The 15,355-nt window shown below is 36.5% G+C and overlaps 1 protein-coding gene across 2 annotated transcripts in view; it reads left to right on the forward strand.

Annotated features, from left to right (window-relative positions):
• PCMT1 (protein-L-isoaspartate (D-aspartate) O-methyltransferase) overlaps positions 1-15,355 on the forward strand; it is a 45,183-nt gene that overhangs the window by 24,072 nt on the left and 5,756 nt on the right. Inside the window, exons 4-7 of one of the 2 annotated variants that reach the window (XM_024747913.1) lie at positions 3,037-3,141; positions 5,208-5,328; positions 7,509-7,594; positions 11,837-12,053. In XM_024747913.1, coding sequence (XP_024603681.1) covers positions 3,037-3,141; positions 5,208-5,328; positions 7,509-7,594; positions 11,837-12,016 — 492 coding nt within the window. In that variant the 3' untranslated portion in view covers positions 12,017-12,053. The remainder of the gene's footprint in view (positions 1-3,036; positions 3,142-5,207; positions 5,329-7,508; positions 7,595-11,836; positions 12,054-15,355) is intronic. The other variant, XM_024747914.1, reaches the window with a different exon arrangement.

Consider the following 15,355-nt stretch of genomic DNA (forward strand, 5'->3'; position numbering starts at 1 on the left):
TACTCCTAAAGGGTTCTGTGGAACCTTTATGACTTTCTGGAACATGGTTTGAAAATCCTTGGATTATATGAGGCTACATCTATTAATGGCCGTCTCCCCTTTTTATGTTAATTGTGAGAAAAGATAGCCTTAACATCTTTTCTTTTTAACTTTTTAATATGGAAAATCTTCAGCACCACACATGCAAATAGAATAATACAATGAACCCTTAAGTAGCCATCACCCAACTTCAGTAATTACCAAAAATTTGCTAATCTTGTCTTATATAATTGTTTCTCTTTTGCTGAAATATTTTAAAGCAATCCCAAACCGAATATTATTTTACCCCCAAATAGTATAAATCTGAAAGACTTAAAAGCACAACTACAATACCATATCATGACTAACAATGTTCCTTAGTATTATCTTATATTTAGTCCATGTTCAAACTTGGCCAGGTGTTTCAAAAAATTCTTTTACAGTTGATTTGTTTAAATCAGGATCCAAACAAGAGGCTTACATTGTACCTTTTTAGTCTTTTTTAGTCTTTTTAGTCTCTTTTAATTTTAACAGTCCCCCTTTTTAAAATGCCATTTATTGACAAAATTTGTTCATTTATCCTATAGAATTTCCCATATTCTGAACTTGGTTAAATGTTTCCTGGTGGTGTTTAACTTGTTCCTTTTTTTTTCTTTTCAAGAAAACTCCTTAATGGTTCTTCTGTTCATCACATCAGGAGGTACATAAATGTCTGATTCTCCACTTTTAGTGATTGGAATAAACAGTATTTTCAAAAAATTTTTATTAAATTATAATATACACACAATAAGGTGCACATATCTTAAGTGTACAGCTTGATAAACGTTTACGTGTGTACATATATGTAACCACTACCCAGATCAAGATACAGAATATTTCCTGCACCCCAAAAGGCTCCCTCAGTCAGAAAGGCCTCTTTTCCTAGTCAACCTCTATCCTCAAGGTAACCAGTATTCTAGCTTTTATCACCTAAGTTAGTTTTCCACAATAGGGAGTTTCCATTCTATCCTCCATTTTGAATGTTACCTGTTTCTGATGATTAAAAAAAAATTTTTTTCTTAAATTTTGGCATAATTTCAGACTTACAGAAATGTTCTAAGAATAGTACAAATGATTCCCATATACTTTTTACCCATACTCACCAAATGTTATTATTTTACTTCATTTGTTTTATCATTTATTCTTTCTCTCTCCCCCCTCTCTCCCTTCCTATATATATATATATATATATATATATATATTTCCTTTTTTATGAACTCTTTAGGAGTAATTTGTAGGCAGAATACTTTTTACCTTTAAAAATAGGACATTCACTTAAATAACCATAGTGCAGTTGTCCAAATCAGGAAATTAACATTGATTAAACACTTAGCAAATTTACAGACCTTATTTAGATTTCATCAGTTGTTCTAGTAATGTCCTTTATAGGAAAAGAAAGTTGCAGGTCAGGAGTTTCATTCAATTGCCTTGTCTTTTTAATCTGGAACAATCCCTCAGTCTTTTCTTTTATGGTCTTGAAAATGTTTATGAACGTTATAGGCCAGTTATTTTATAGAATGCCTCTCAATTTAGGTATGTCTGATGTTTCTTCTTGATTAGATATGAGTTATGCATATTTGCCTGGAAAATCCCAGAAGTGATTCATTTTAGCAGATGTCATGTGATGTCAGAGTGTCCCATTATTGGTGATGTTAACTTTAATCATCTGACTGAGGTCGTGTCAATCAGGTTTCTCCACCAAGAAACTTCTGAACTCCACTGTAAAGTTACTACTTTAACGTTTTGTAATTAATAAGTGTCTGGGGCAAACACTTGGAGAGTATGTAAATATCTTGTTACTCATCAAATGATAATACACTAGTTTTAGCATCCATTTGTGATTTTTGCCTCAATCAGTTATTACTGAAATGGTTGCCAAATGGCAATTTTCTAAGTTCATCATTTCATCTATATTTAAAAACAGTTGAGAACAGTTTCTCCTTATTCTCCATTTATGTATGTATAGAAGGACGTATTTACTTCTGTCACTATGGATTCATGGATATGTATTTTTGTCAACCAAGATCTGAGAGTGAATGTGCTTATTGCTACTGGATCTGATGATTTTTAATAATGAATATACCAGGCATTTAAGGGCAGCTTTTGAGATAACATTTATTAATTCTAACCTCATATTTTGGAAGAGCACTAAAATGTAAGTTTATAAAGAGGATGGAGTAGAGAAGGCTTTATTTCTTGGTTTGGTCCAAAGCATAACCAACATGATTTTATTTGATTTGTCATTTATATATACTGTAAACATAAAAATATATATCGTTTGGCCCCCTTAATTCCACTTGTAGGAATTTGTCCTGTAGATATATTTTATAAGATTATTAAAAAGGTTACTACATTATCTTACAGGTACACATTTTAAGATTATTTTATCTCTTGTTATAGAAGATTGAAGCTAACTTAAATATCTCTCATCAGGTATATTTATTACTACAATACATTCATACAAAAATATACTCTTCAGCCTTAAGAAAGAGTGAACACACTGTTTAAATAGTGATAAGGAACCTCCTTCAAGATATAATAAATTTATAAATGCATATGTATTTGCTTATATATGCATAAAGTGAATATGTTTGGAAGAAATCACTAGAAACTGGTAACGTTGGTTGCCTCTAGGGAGTGAGACTGTTTGGGGACAGGGGTGAGATGCAGACTTTTCACTGTAAATCTTTTTGTAGCTTTTGACTTTGAATTAATTAAATTTAAAAAATTCGCACACTGGAGGTCTAAAATTACTGAACACTTTATCTAAAACACAAGAATTTTAATCAAACAAGAATTTTTTTATACGTAATTCCTGTGTAGATATAAGTATATAATATGTTATGTTTTCATTGTTTTGGTAGATGACAATAGTAGAAAAATTGGTGACAAGTTAGCAACTTTATTTGTATGCCATGGTGTATATACTTTATAGAGTCTTGAAAAAAAATGAATACTTGCTTTGTTTTCTTTTGGCAGCATGCATATGCACTAGAACTTCTATTTGATCAATTGCATGAAGGAGCTAAAGCTCTTGATGTAGGATCTGGAAGTGGAATCCTTACTGCATGTTTTGCACGTATGGTAAGAGCTTTATTTACCATTCTGGCCCCAACAGAAGCATATTATATGATTTGTGTTTTTTTCACTAGCAGTTTTTGAAGGTTTTCTATATATGCATAAAGTGAATATGTTTGGAAGAAATGTTCCTTTTTAAATTCTATTAAGATAGCAGTTAGAATATGTATCACCTAGGATTTCTTTTTGTTGTTGAAGTGACAGAACATTCAGTCAAAGTGGCAGAACTTGAAGGGAATTTAATGGAAAAGTCTAGAGGTATATCTGACTTCTTGTATGGCTGGATTCAGAAGAAGATCAAAGGTTGTTATGGACAATGGGTTTCTCTCTGGTTCTTGGTTTGACTTTGCTTTCCTCCACATGTTGGCTTCATTTTCCGATGTGTTCTCTGTGATCACAAAGTGGCAACCAGTAGCTCCCAAACTTCAATCTTCCAAGTACTCTCCTGGCAGAACAGAATACAGCCTGATTTCCAAACACTCCTACAGGTTTATTGGGATTGAAGTAGAGCTTTTTTTACATTAAGAAAAATGCTCTTATAAAAATGCGTTGTGGGCTTCCCTGGTGGCACAGTGGTTGAGAGTCTGCCTGCCGATGCAGGGGACACGGGTTCATGCCCCGGTCCGGGAAGATCCCACATGCCACAGAGCGGCTGGGCTCCTGAGCCATGGCCGCTGAGCCTGTGCGTCCGGAGCCTGTGCTCCGCAATGGGAGAGGCCACAACGGTGAGAGGCCCGCGTACCGCAAAAAAAAAAAAAAAAAAAAAAAAAGCGTTGTTTGTTATACTTCAGATTTTTATCATCAGAGGCTTATCTGGTAAATGACTATCCACAGTATAAGTCTGGAGGCCCACTCAAGCACCTTGAAGTAAAGGTTTATCTGTGTTCAGATAATCAAATCAGGTTGATTATGAAAAATCTTGTACGTGTAGGCCAGCTTGGAAGGGTATGGTTTAGTTAAGTTAGGATTTATGGATCCTTTAGGACTAGAATCCATTTAATTTGCTATGCATATATAATTGGCAGACTACTGGAATGTAAGCTCCAGAGAGGTGGGAATTTTGTCTGATTTTCTTTCATTGATGTATCCTAGGCATCCAGAGCAGTGCCAGGCACACAATAAGGATTCAGATATTTGTTTTCAGTTGTTTGACTTGTTTTGTACAAGTTAAACCCTCACTAATGGGATGTAACTAAATACTAGAAATGGTATTTAATTAATGACTTCTCTATACTTGACATGTTTATGGTTTCAGAGGCATAATCATTTTTTAAAATATCATTAGATTTCTGAGTTATCTTTTTGGAACTGATACTAGTCAGTGTTTTTCACACATTTACCATGTGTTAGTCTGTGTTCTCAATGCTTTTCCTGTATTCTCTTATTTACTCCTCACATGATTTATGAGGTGTATACCCCCTTCCTCCTCATTTTTCAGTTGAGGAAGCCTGATTGATGGAATAACTTGTCAAGGTTATAGAGTTGTAAGTAAGTGGTGAAACCTAGATGTGAACACAGGCGGTCTGACTTCAGAGTCTTTATTGTGTTAAATTTATTTTACAATTAATATTTATACTTGAGGCCTTATGTATTTTTATATTTCCCACATGTGGCAGTAGAATCAGGTATAGAAATCCCTATACAAAAATTTTTTTATGTAACATTTTAATATTTAAAGTCACACTTTTAAATAGAATTTAAATAAAAAATGGTTGCACTAATAAGTACAATTTAATATTGGTAGCTGAGTCCCACTTCAAGATCCTGGATTTAAAAACTAGAAATTGAAGAAAGCTATCATTTTTCTTAGTATTACAAGTTTTTGTAATTTATTCTAGCTTCTTAATTACTGAAAGTATCATTATTCATTTAAGGGTTATAGTTGAGAAAGTTGTATTTGCCAAATAATTTATAATAAACTGAGTGTTTAACAATCTAATTGGAGACTTAAGCTGTTTATTTGTCCTGATTTCTCATTGCAGAATATGACTTTGGATAAAGAAATACTTTAATGACGCTTTAGAAAAATAAACTTAGACCAGTGAACTATTGAATTATTCTTTCACTTCCAGGTTGGACCTAGTGGAAAAGTCATAGGAATTGACCACATTAAAGAGCTAGTAGACGACTCAGTAAATAACGTCAGAAAGGATGATCCAATGCTTTTGTCTTCAGGGAGAGTGCAACTGGTTGGTAAGTATCAGAAAACTTTAAAAATTTCCTCTCTGGAGAATTTTTATTTTCAGAAAAATCCCATGCAAGCTAAATAATACTCAGAGCTAGTTATTGCATTTTTTTTTAATTCACTTTTTTTTCTTTTTGCGGTACGCGGGCCTCTCACTGTTGTGGCCTCTCCCATTGCGGAGCACAGGCTCCGGACGCGCAGGCTCAGCGGCCATGGCTCACGGGCCCAGCCGCTCCGCGGCACATGGGATCCTCCCGGACCGGGGCACAAACCCGTGTCCCCTGCATCGGCAGGCGGACTCTCAACCACCGCGCCACCAGGGAAGCCCCTTTACATTCACTTTTAAGTACTAAGCAAGAAAAAGCAATTACTCTAAAATGTTACACTGGTTCTACCTTGACCATGGGTGACATGACAACTATTTCAGAAAATGCCATGTTGAGTTCGTTCTTCATTGCTTTTTAAGAAGTAGTATCAAAGTAACAAGTGTCGAATATAAAAAATTTAAACAGTGCAGAGATGTGTAAGATAAAAAAGAAAGCCCCTCTTTTTCCTCCTGAAGTTTTTTAGACATATGAATGTACATATCAATAAACTGCACACACACATGGTTTTTAAATTGACTCATACTCTACATATTGTCCTTCAGGTTGCTTTTTTCCATTCAGCAGTATGCATGGACACATTTCCATGTGAGTACATTTTATATTGTGAAAAATAACAGACATCAAAATGCATAAAACATAAATGTGAAGCTTAACAAACACCTGTTTAATCACCACACTGATCAAGAAATGGAACATTATTGGCGCTTCCCTGGTGGCGCAGTGGTTGGGAGTCCGCCTGCCGATGCAGGGGACATGGGTTCGTGCCCCGGTCCGGGAAGATCCCACATGCCGCGGAGCGGCTGGGCCCGTGAGCCATGGCCGCTGGGCCTGCGCTTATGGAGCCTGTGCTCCGCAGTGGGAGGGGCCGCAGCGGTGGGAGGCGCGTACCGCAAGAAAAACAAAACAAGACAAAGAAATGGAACATTATTAGTACCTGGAAAGTTCTCTGCTTGCTTTTTCCTCATCATGACTACCTCCCTTTTCCCTAGCGGTATTATTACCTTTATGCATTTACTACCTAATTGCATTTCCATAAATGATGTTTAATTTAATCTTGAACTTCAGCTAAATGGAACCGTACAGTATATATTCTATGATGAATGACTTCTTTTATTCATTATTATGTCTGTAAGATTCATCCTTCTTTTTGCATATAGTTCATTTTTATTGCCGCATAGCATTCTGTTGTAGGAACATTACCAGAATTTGTTTATTAATGCTGCTGTAGATGGATATTTTGGGTTGTTTCTGATTTGGAGATATATTCACAATGTACGTAAGTCCAGATGCTTATGTACACTCATCATACAAGCACTCATTTCTTTAGGCGTGTTGTTACAGTTCATAGAGTGACCAAAGATACTGCAAAACTGTTTTTTGAAGTGACCGAACCAACTTACATTCCCAACAGTAAGGCATCAGGGTTCCTATTGCTTCATATCTCTACCAGTACTTGGTATTATTAGATTTTTCTTTTTGCCCACTTAATGTATGGCAGTATCTCTGTGATTTTAATTTTGTATTTTCCTATTAATCAGTGAGGTTGAACACTATTTCATATGTTTGGCCATTTGGATTTCCTCTTTTGTGAAATGCCTATTCAGATATTTTGTTACTTATATTTTTCTTTGATTTGTAGGACTTCTATAGACTAGCCCTGTGTCTAGTTGTACATATTATCAATCTCTTCTCCCACTCTTTGAATTGCCTTTTCACTCTCATACTGTACTTTTTTGATAAATAGAAATTCTTAATTTTAATGTAGTCAGACTTACCAATTTTTTTCTAGTGCTTTTTGTGTCCTGTTTAAGGCACTCTGAAATCATGAAGATATGTCCTTATATTAGTTCTCAGAAGCACTATCATTTTAACTTTTCACATTTAGACCTTTGATCTTTGTGACGTTCATTTTTGTGTATGTTTGAGGTAGGGGTCCAAGCATCTATTTTTTCTTTGAATATCCAGTTGTCACAGCATCTTTTATCTAAAAATCTATTCTTTCCCTGCTTTAAATCTCCGATAATTCTTCACACTGGGTAGTTCTATCTGAACAGATTTTTAAAGCTTTTTTTTTCTTTCAGTGGGGGATGGAAGAATGGGATATGCCGAAGAAGCCCCTTATGATGCTATTCATGTAGGAGCTGCAGCCCCAGTTGTGCCCCAGGCAGTGAGTTGGTTTTCTTCTGTGTTTGTTGCTTTATTCAACTAAAGCTCTTAAAAATTTATAGGAAATGACTTCTATTGATGTTCAAAATATCATCTATGTTACGTTGTGCTTTTTTTTTCTTTTTGGTTGATAATTATGCTCAACTTTTAAAAAATTGAAACGCTGTGCATTTTAGTTGCAGTTAGTAGGCAGTTTTTTCATATGCAGACAGTTGTATAAATGACATGAAAATTGCTAAGCCCCAGCTCATGGCTGTCTTATTTAAAGCACTGTTTGATTCGGCTAAGAACTAGTACACCAATAGAATTGGGACAGTCCCTCTGGAGTTCATGATCTGATAATCACTTGGCGTATTGTTAAATACCAGAATGTGCAAGACTGTGTTAGGTGCATGGGTAAGACCAGGAAGTATTTGTCATAAATTTATCCTCACAAACCTTATGTTCTAGAAGAGCTGTGTCATACATGTATCAGCATATGATAGATATTGAAGGGAAAACAAAATATGTACTGTAGGAGTTCAAGGGAGGGAGAGTATGTTGCATGGAATAGTCAAGGAGACTTCTTACAGGAATGGAATTTGAACTGAATCTTAAAGAATAGTAGGATTTGCATAGTTGCAGTGAGAGGGAAGGATATTCCAGTAGTGTATGTTACATAGTCAAGGAAATATTTAAGTACAAAATTGAGTTTTCGTTTTAGTAAGACTCTGATAAACTTATGTCAGCCCCAATATTCCTTGGCTTAGGTTTCTATTACATGTGATTTTTTCATGGTTCTTGATTAGATGGCAAGGGGCTAAAAGTGACACTGTCTCTTCTGCCCAGTCTCATCTACTCCCCAACCTGCAAGTGGTTTTTTGTGTGTGTTTACACAGTTATGAGAAGCTGAAAGTTAGGGGATTTGTTCTGGTCACTGACTTGTTATTCATTGGCTGAATGACCTTAGGAAAATCAGCTATTTTCTCTGGCCCTGTTATCTGTTTGAAAAAAAGACCAAACCGGGGGTTTTAACATATTTTAATTGAAGTATTAACATGATGTAGAAAGGTGTACAAGTCATAAATGAATAACGTAATGAATTTTCATGTATGACCACATGATCAGTAGGTTTTTTAACTTTTTAAACTTTTTTTTTTTTTTTAATATTGGCAGCCTAGTAGGAACAACTAAAATCTGAAACAGAACTGTGTTTAAATGAAAGGTCTTGGGTACAGGGCTCATCTTCCCCACTAAGACCCTAAGATGATCTCGAAAGGTATTTCTGACTTTAGCTCAGAATGAATTGGACATTTGTAGTAGCACTTGGAAGTATTATTGGGTGGGGGGGGCTCTATACATCTGATTAAATTTGAAGATAGGCATGCTGAAGGGGCTTTCCAGTTTTAAGAGAATAAAGATGTTTATGCCTCCTTTGGATATCACCCCAAAACAACTAGAAAAACAAGAAGCGGAAACACGAACTCCATATTCAGTTATCTAGGAGATTATACCTGCAACCCTGAACTCTACAGTGTGTGAAGACAGAAAGCAGTTGGAGTAATAACTGACCTGGAAGGGTGAAGGAAGTTGAACCAAAGAGACCATGAGGAGGGTATCAATGCAGAAGCAGTTTGCTCTGCAGAACTCAGAAAAAGCTTAGAAATTGGAGGCATCAGGACCTTGGAAACCAGAGATAACGCTTTGGCCTGAAAAGAGGGGCTACTGCTACTTGCAATTCTTTATAAGGAACAGTTAGCCCTAAGCCCTAAGAAAATTTCTGAGAACTGAAAGACATAATTCTATAGTTTGAAAAGATCTTTTGAGTGCCTAGTACCATGAATTAAAAAAAAAAAAAAGAGCCACAATATCACCGTGAAATTTCAGAATGTTACAGATAAAGAGAATATTCCAGAAGTTTCCAGAAAAGCAAAATAGATAATCCGTTGAAGGGTCAGTAATCAGAAAGGCATCAGACTGTAGAAAAGCAACATTAGAATGAACAAGTCAGAGGCAAACCATCACAATTCTGAATTGAAAATGATTTCCAATCTTGAATTCTATACCCACACACGTCACTAAATACATAGAATAAAGATAATTTTAGATTTGCCAATCTCAATCTCTGTCTTTAAAAATATTCCACATACTGTTTCACAGAATACTTCTGGAGGAATTGCTTTAATTATGTCATCAAAAAATGAGGGAGTAGAGAGAGAGTAGGAAAAAACCGAAAAGAAGCAGCCATGGTATCTAGGAAGGCAGGAAATTTTGTTCAAGAGAGAGGTGGTAAGAGTTCCAGGATTCCAGGATTATTGCAAGGGAAGTCCCAGTATGAACGCTATGCAGCAGGCCTGGAGAATAACCAGTCCAGATTTAGGGCAGAGGAGGAAGGTACTAGAAGCGAGCCTACCAAAAAAGAAAAAAGAGCAGTTAAAAAATAATAAAAAAAAAAGGAAGGCACTAATTAGATAGATTTGACTGCGTGAAAATTTCATTAAGAAGCTGGGAGGGTACCAAGATTTAGAAACAGTTACAAAGAGAATTAAGGGAATGAAAAAAGAAAAACCTTCAGTTTTTAACTGTAGGGAAAACAGCTATTATATAAGAAAGGAAACAGTCATTGGGTACCTCTTGGCTCAGCTGCAAATTACATTTACACAGTCATAACTGAAAATGGTTTTAATAAAATATTATGATATTGGTTGGACTGGGGGAGGAGCAGAATACAGTTGGCTCTCTGTATCTGAGGGTTTCACATTCAAGGATTCAACCAATCATGGATCGAAAGTACTCAGAAAAAAAAATTCCACAAAGTTCCAGAAAGCAAAACTTGAATTTGCCACACCTGGTAACTATGTACATGGTATTCGCATTGTATTAGGTATAATAAGTAATCTAGAGATGACTTAAAGTATATGGGATATATAGGTTATATGCAAATATTATACCATTTTATATAAGGAACTTGAGTATCTGCGGATTTTGGTATCAGAGGTAAGGTCCTGGAACCAATACCCCTTGGATACCGAGGGACAGCTGTTTAGGTATGAGAGCTTAGTCCTCATATAGCACATAATTTGAAATAAAAGAGGAAATATTATACAGCATGGTAACTATAGTTACTAGTACTATACCATATAATTGAAAGTTGCTAAGAGAGTAAACCTTGAAAGTTCTCATCACAAGAAAAAAGAACTGTAACTATGTGTGATAATGGATGTTAATTAAATTTACTGTGGTGATCATTTCACATTAGATACATACATCAAATCTTTATGTTGTACACCTAAAACTAATACAATATTTATATGCCAATTATATTTCAGTTAAAAAAATAAAAGACATGCTTTAGAAGTAAGCACTACAAAAGAAGACAGCTGAAAGGATTTAAAATGAGTGGATTTAGGGAGCAAGACTGGAGTAGTGGGAAGAAGCCTGCTATTTTTTCATTAAAAACCTTGACATTTAGAAAATTAAAAGGGAAAAAATAAGGTAGACTTGCTGACAACAAAAATTTTATTTAAGGACACCCTTCCTTGGGATAATACTATCCAAAGTGAGGTTTCTTCCTTACTGTTTTTGATCAGTGGTCATCTGTCAGGCTACATTCAAATTGTGACATACGACTTAAAAATTTTCTGACCAGAGGGGCTTTCACTGAGTAGTTTTGGTTCTTCATTGACAGGGCGTCCTCGTTCTAATGCTGCAGAGACTCCAGCCCTACCTTCCTTCGTCATGTCATGGTGCCAGTAATCCTAAATTCAGTCATAAAACCAAGGTTCCCTTATTTTTGGTTCAGTGATGCCTTAAATTCTTAGATAGGATAGGGGTTCCTTGCTGATTTTCTACACTTCCCCTCCTCCCCTGCAAACTATAAAGATTCAAAATAGGCATACAGGAATTGAAATTTCCTGTTCTGCCTTTGGCCTTCCCGAGAGGATAGTCCTACATTATGTGGTTCAACTCAAACATTTTGAGCATTGCAGTTGTACCAGGTACTGTGTTAGATGCTAAGGGCACAAAGATGAATAAGACACATTCCCTGTCGTCAGAACATTTGTACTGTAGTAGGGAAGGTCGGTAGGTAAATGAGTGAGTGGGTAATTGAGTAACAAGTTTAACAGTGGAAGTATGTATGTACTAAATAAAGTACATTTCTGCTTTCTGCCCATGGACACTGAAAGTTGTGTATAGTGATGTAAAATGACTATTAACATAAAATCTATAGCTTGGTGTATATGTGCTCTTCTTTTTCTTTTAGCTAATAGACCAGTTAAAGCCTGGTGGAAGATTGATATTGCCAGTTGGTCCTGCAGGTGGAAACCAGATGCTGGAGCAGTATGACAAGCTCCAGGATGGCAGTGTCAAAATGAAGCCTCTGATGGGAGTGATATACGTGCCTTTAACAGATAAAGAAAAGCAGTGGTCCAGGTGGAAGTGATTTTATCTTCTGCTCTTTCTTCTTCCACACATGCAAGGTGAAAGGGTGTGGATTTTAAGAGATTAGACTACAAGAGCTGCTTTTTCGGTTGTCACCTTTGTGCTGCTCCATTTTAACATCAGAAATTCACTACATTAAAAATGTAGAAAAGTTTTGCATGGTCTGTCCTTTTGATTTAACTCATCTTTGGGAAAGGGGGGTGAGACTTGGTTGGCACAAAGGTGTTTTTCTTTTTAAAGAGGCTTTCAGCCACACTTTCTAAGATTATTTTAGTATCAGCCACGCTGTTTCTATATTTGCAACTCGTTTTTATAGCTGCTGTACGGTCATGGAAACAAAGGCTGTCATCTGAAGAGAAGGGGTCATCATTTCCTGCCCCAGTTCATCTCTATTATACCATTGTTGTAAAGAGAAAGAAGGGAAAAGATACTCTTGTCCCAGTTTTCGAAGGTGTCAGAATCCCAGAGAGGACACTCTCCCTCTCAGCTTGATTTCTCTCTTTCAATCAGGTTCATAGACGTCTGACAACCTGTGCCTGTTTTACATTCCACTCTTATTTCAGAACCACTATAAGGAAGAAACCCACCATTTTATAGAACAGGCTGGCCAATTTTTAAGCTACTCTAAGTTCCCGGGGAGGGGAGGGGATTCTGTAAGTGAGTGCCCAGGTCTCACACACCTTCCCAAAGGGCCAGCAGCATGTAGCGTAATCTTCAGTACAGCATGGCTCATTTTAACACCCACTTTTGTTTCTATGTCTCAGCATAATCTGGGTATTTCGTTTGAAGCCAAGATTTCTCTTTTTCCTCTCTTCCTGCTTTCCCTTCCCACTCTCTCCAGTGGGAGGGAGTGAGATCAGTAAGTAAGAGTGACATTAGCCAAGTCTACTTGAAATTAAATGCCAGAATAAGAAAGGCCTTACTGCTTCCTTGTTTTAGAATCTACTTTTATTTGACAGAGGTGCTTATTTTAAGATGATTTCTTAATAAGTAAACTAGTGATTATAGGTTTAATAGACCTCTCAGTTTTGTTTTCTGGAAAGAGGGAAGGCACCTTTTGAATGAATGGTAATGGCAAAAATGGTAATGAATCTCAGTTTGTTCAAAAATGAGTTTTACTTTTGACTAATTTTGATTGGCCATTTCTGGGATACCTTACTAGGAATTGCATTTTAATTCTTCACCTAATGTAGTTATAGCTATTTTCTTTGAATTCTAACTGGAGCACAGCCACTTCTTTAAAAAAAAGTTTTAAAAAGCTATCAGTCTTGTCAGTTAGAATCAGATATAGTTACGAAGTTCCTTTTGCTTCTAGTCTGGTTACATAACTACATAATTGTATGATTGCTGCTGTATAAAAGGGGCAGACAAAAAAAAAAGGGGGGGCAGACATATCACTGAAGTTACTGAAATTTGGTATCAAGTAAGAGTTCAGATTTTCATTAAGTTTAAAATTTCTCCTTTTATACCCATTATTAGTACCATAATTTAATGATGAAGGAATTATAAAAAGGATTTTAGTTTTTATAACCAGAGGCGGACTTAGCTTGAAGCTAATGAAACTTAAGCTTCAGGGCCCTCACTTGCTTTGGGGCCTTCATGGCCTTATACCAAATTTTATATGCATAGTCTTATTTTTAGCCTACCTTTTTTTTTCCTTCATAAAGAGGTTCCCCCCTTACCCAATTATATAAGCTTCAGGCTTCCACACACCTGTATTTTACCCTTGATAAGACTAAACTATTTGTATTAAATTTAGAATAATTTTTAAATCTATGGACAATTGTTCAATCATTTACCAAATATTTAAATACATGTATACACTTGGTTTTCTTTTTGGCCTTCAACTTTTTAAAACATTGAGCAATTTTACATGTATGCATCATTGGAAACTTTTCTCTAGCTGTACTAGGAGGACTTTCTAATTTTTTCTATTGCAAATTTTCTGTTCAAACACATTTTCCTATATCCAAAGATGTAGTTCTAATTACAGAGATAATCAGTTACTTAGTTGTAAATCATGAAGTTTAAAGAATATAAAGGTAAAACAAAATCTGGAAATGAAATTGGAAAAAAACAACTGCCACATTAAAAAAAAATTTGTACTGAAAGAAATTACTAGAAAATAGGATGTTTGAAAGGGTAAAACATCAACGGTTAACTTAAAATCTTAAGAGACCCTAACCTGCTATTTCTGTTTGTGTTCATAAACTATCAGTCAAGGTCACAGGCAGGAAACAGAAAGTGTGCTCAGCTAGGATTTTGAAGTGACTTTAATGAAGGGACTATTCAAAGAAATATGGGAAAGGTTATGGGAACCAGTAAAGAATGTGACATACCCAGGGACCAGGGGTTCCCAGGGTGATAGTAGGAAGCTGTTACCACTCTAGACCTAAAGGTAAGAAAACAATTTTACTGGAACCTGCTGAGAGCAGGGACAGCAGAAGCGGGGGTGGGGTGTGGTCCCTGACAGGAGCTGTAGTGATAGAGGGAAGCAGCTACTCCCACATCTATGAATCACCTCAGTTTTCTCTCCTCCCGCCCTCTTCTCTCTGCCAGGGCATCGTATGGGGCAGACTTAACTGGAAGTCAGAGAGGAAGAGGCCCTGTGCCAGATGTAGTCTGAAGTCAGCTCTCACCACCTCTTTCCTTCCCCTTTCCTCCCATGCAGCAAATACCTCTGCTGCTTTTTATTTTTTAAATAATTAATTAATTAATTTTTGGCTGCGTTGGGTCTTTGTTGCTGCATGCGGGCTTTCTCCAGTTGCGGTGAGCGGGGGCTACTCTTCATTGCGGTGCGTGAGCTTCTCATTGCGGCGGCTTCTCTTGTTGCAGTGCACTGGCTCTAGGCACAAGGGCTTCAGTAATTGGGGCACGTGGGCTCAGTAGTTGTGGCTCGTGGGCTCTAGAGTGCAGGCTGAGTAGTTGTGGTGCACGGGCTTAGTTGTTCTGCGGCATGTGGGATCTTCCCAGACCAGGGATCAAACCTGTGTCCCCTGCATTGGCAGGTGGATTCTTAACCACTGCACCACCATGGAAGTCCCCGTCTGCTTCTTTTTAAATTTAGGTGTGGAATAGATTTGAGAGGACATCTAGTTTTTGTGTGCCCTGTTTCTATCCCCGTCAGGCTAATCTATGCGTGAACTGTCCTAGACAGGAAAAAAAAAAAGAAAAAAGCCTTTATTTTAAATTGCCTTTGGAGAAGCAACATCTAATACTTTTCTTTGGCAATTTGTTCTGTTGTTAAATTTGTTAAATATTTTTCAGTGTGAGGACCTTCTTAATACATCATTAATTCAACAAGTGTTTGCGTGCCCACTATGTAGGCACTGCTTTAGGG

Source organism: Neophocaena asiaeorientalis, unplaced genomic scaffold (genome assembly GCF_003031525.2).
Source record: "Neophocaena asiaeorientalis asiaeorientalis breed wild unplaced genomic scaffold, Neophocaena_asiaeorientalis_V1.1 scaffold123, whole genome shotgun sequence".
Taxonomy (NCBI): domain Eukaryota; kingdom Metazoa; phylum Chordata; class Mammalia; order Artiodactyla; family Phocoenidae; genus Neophocaena; species Neophocaena asiaeorientalis.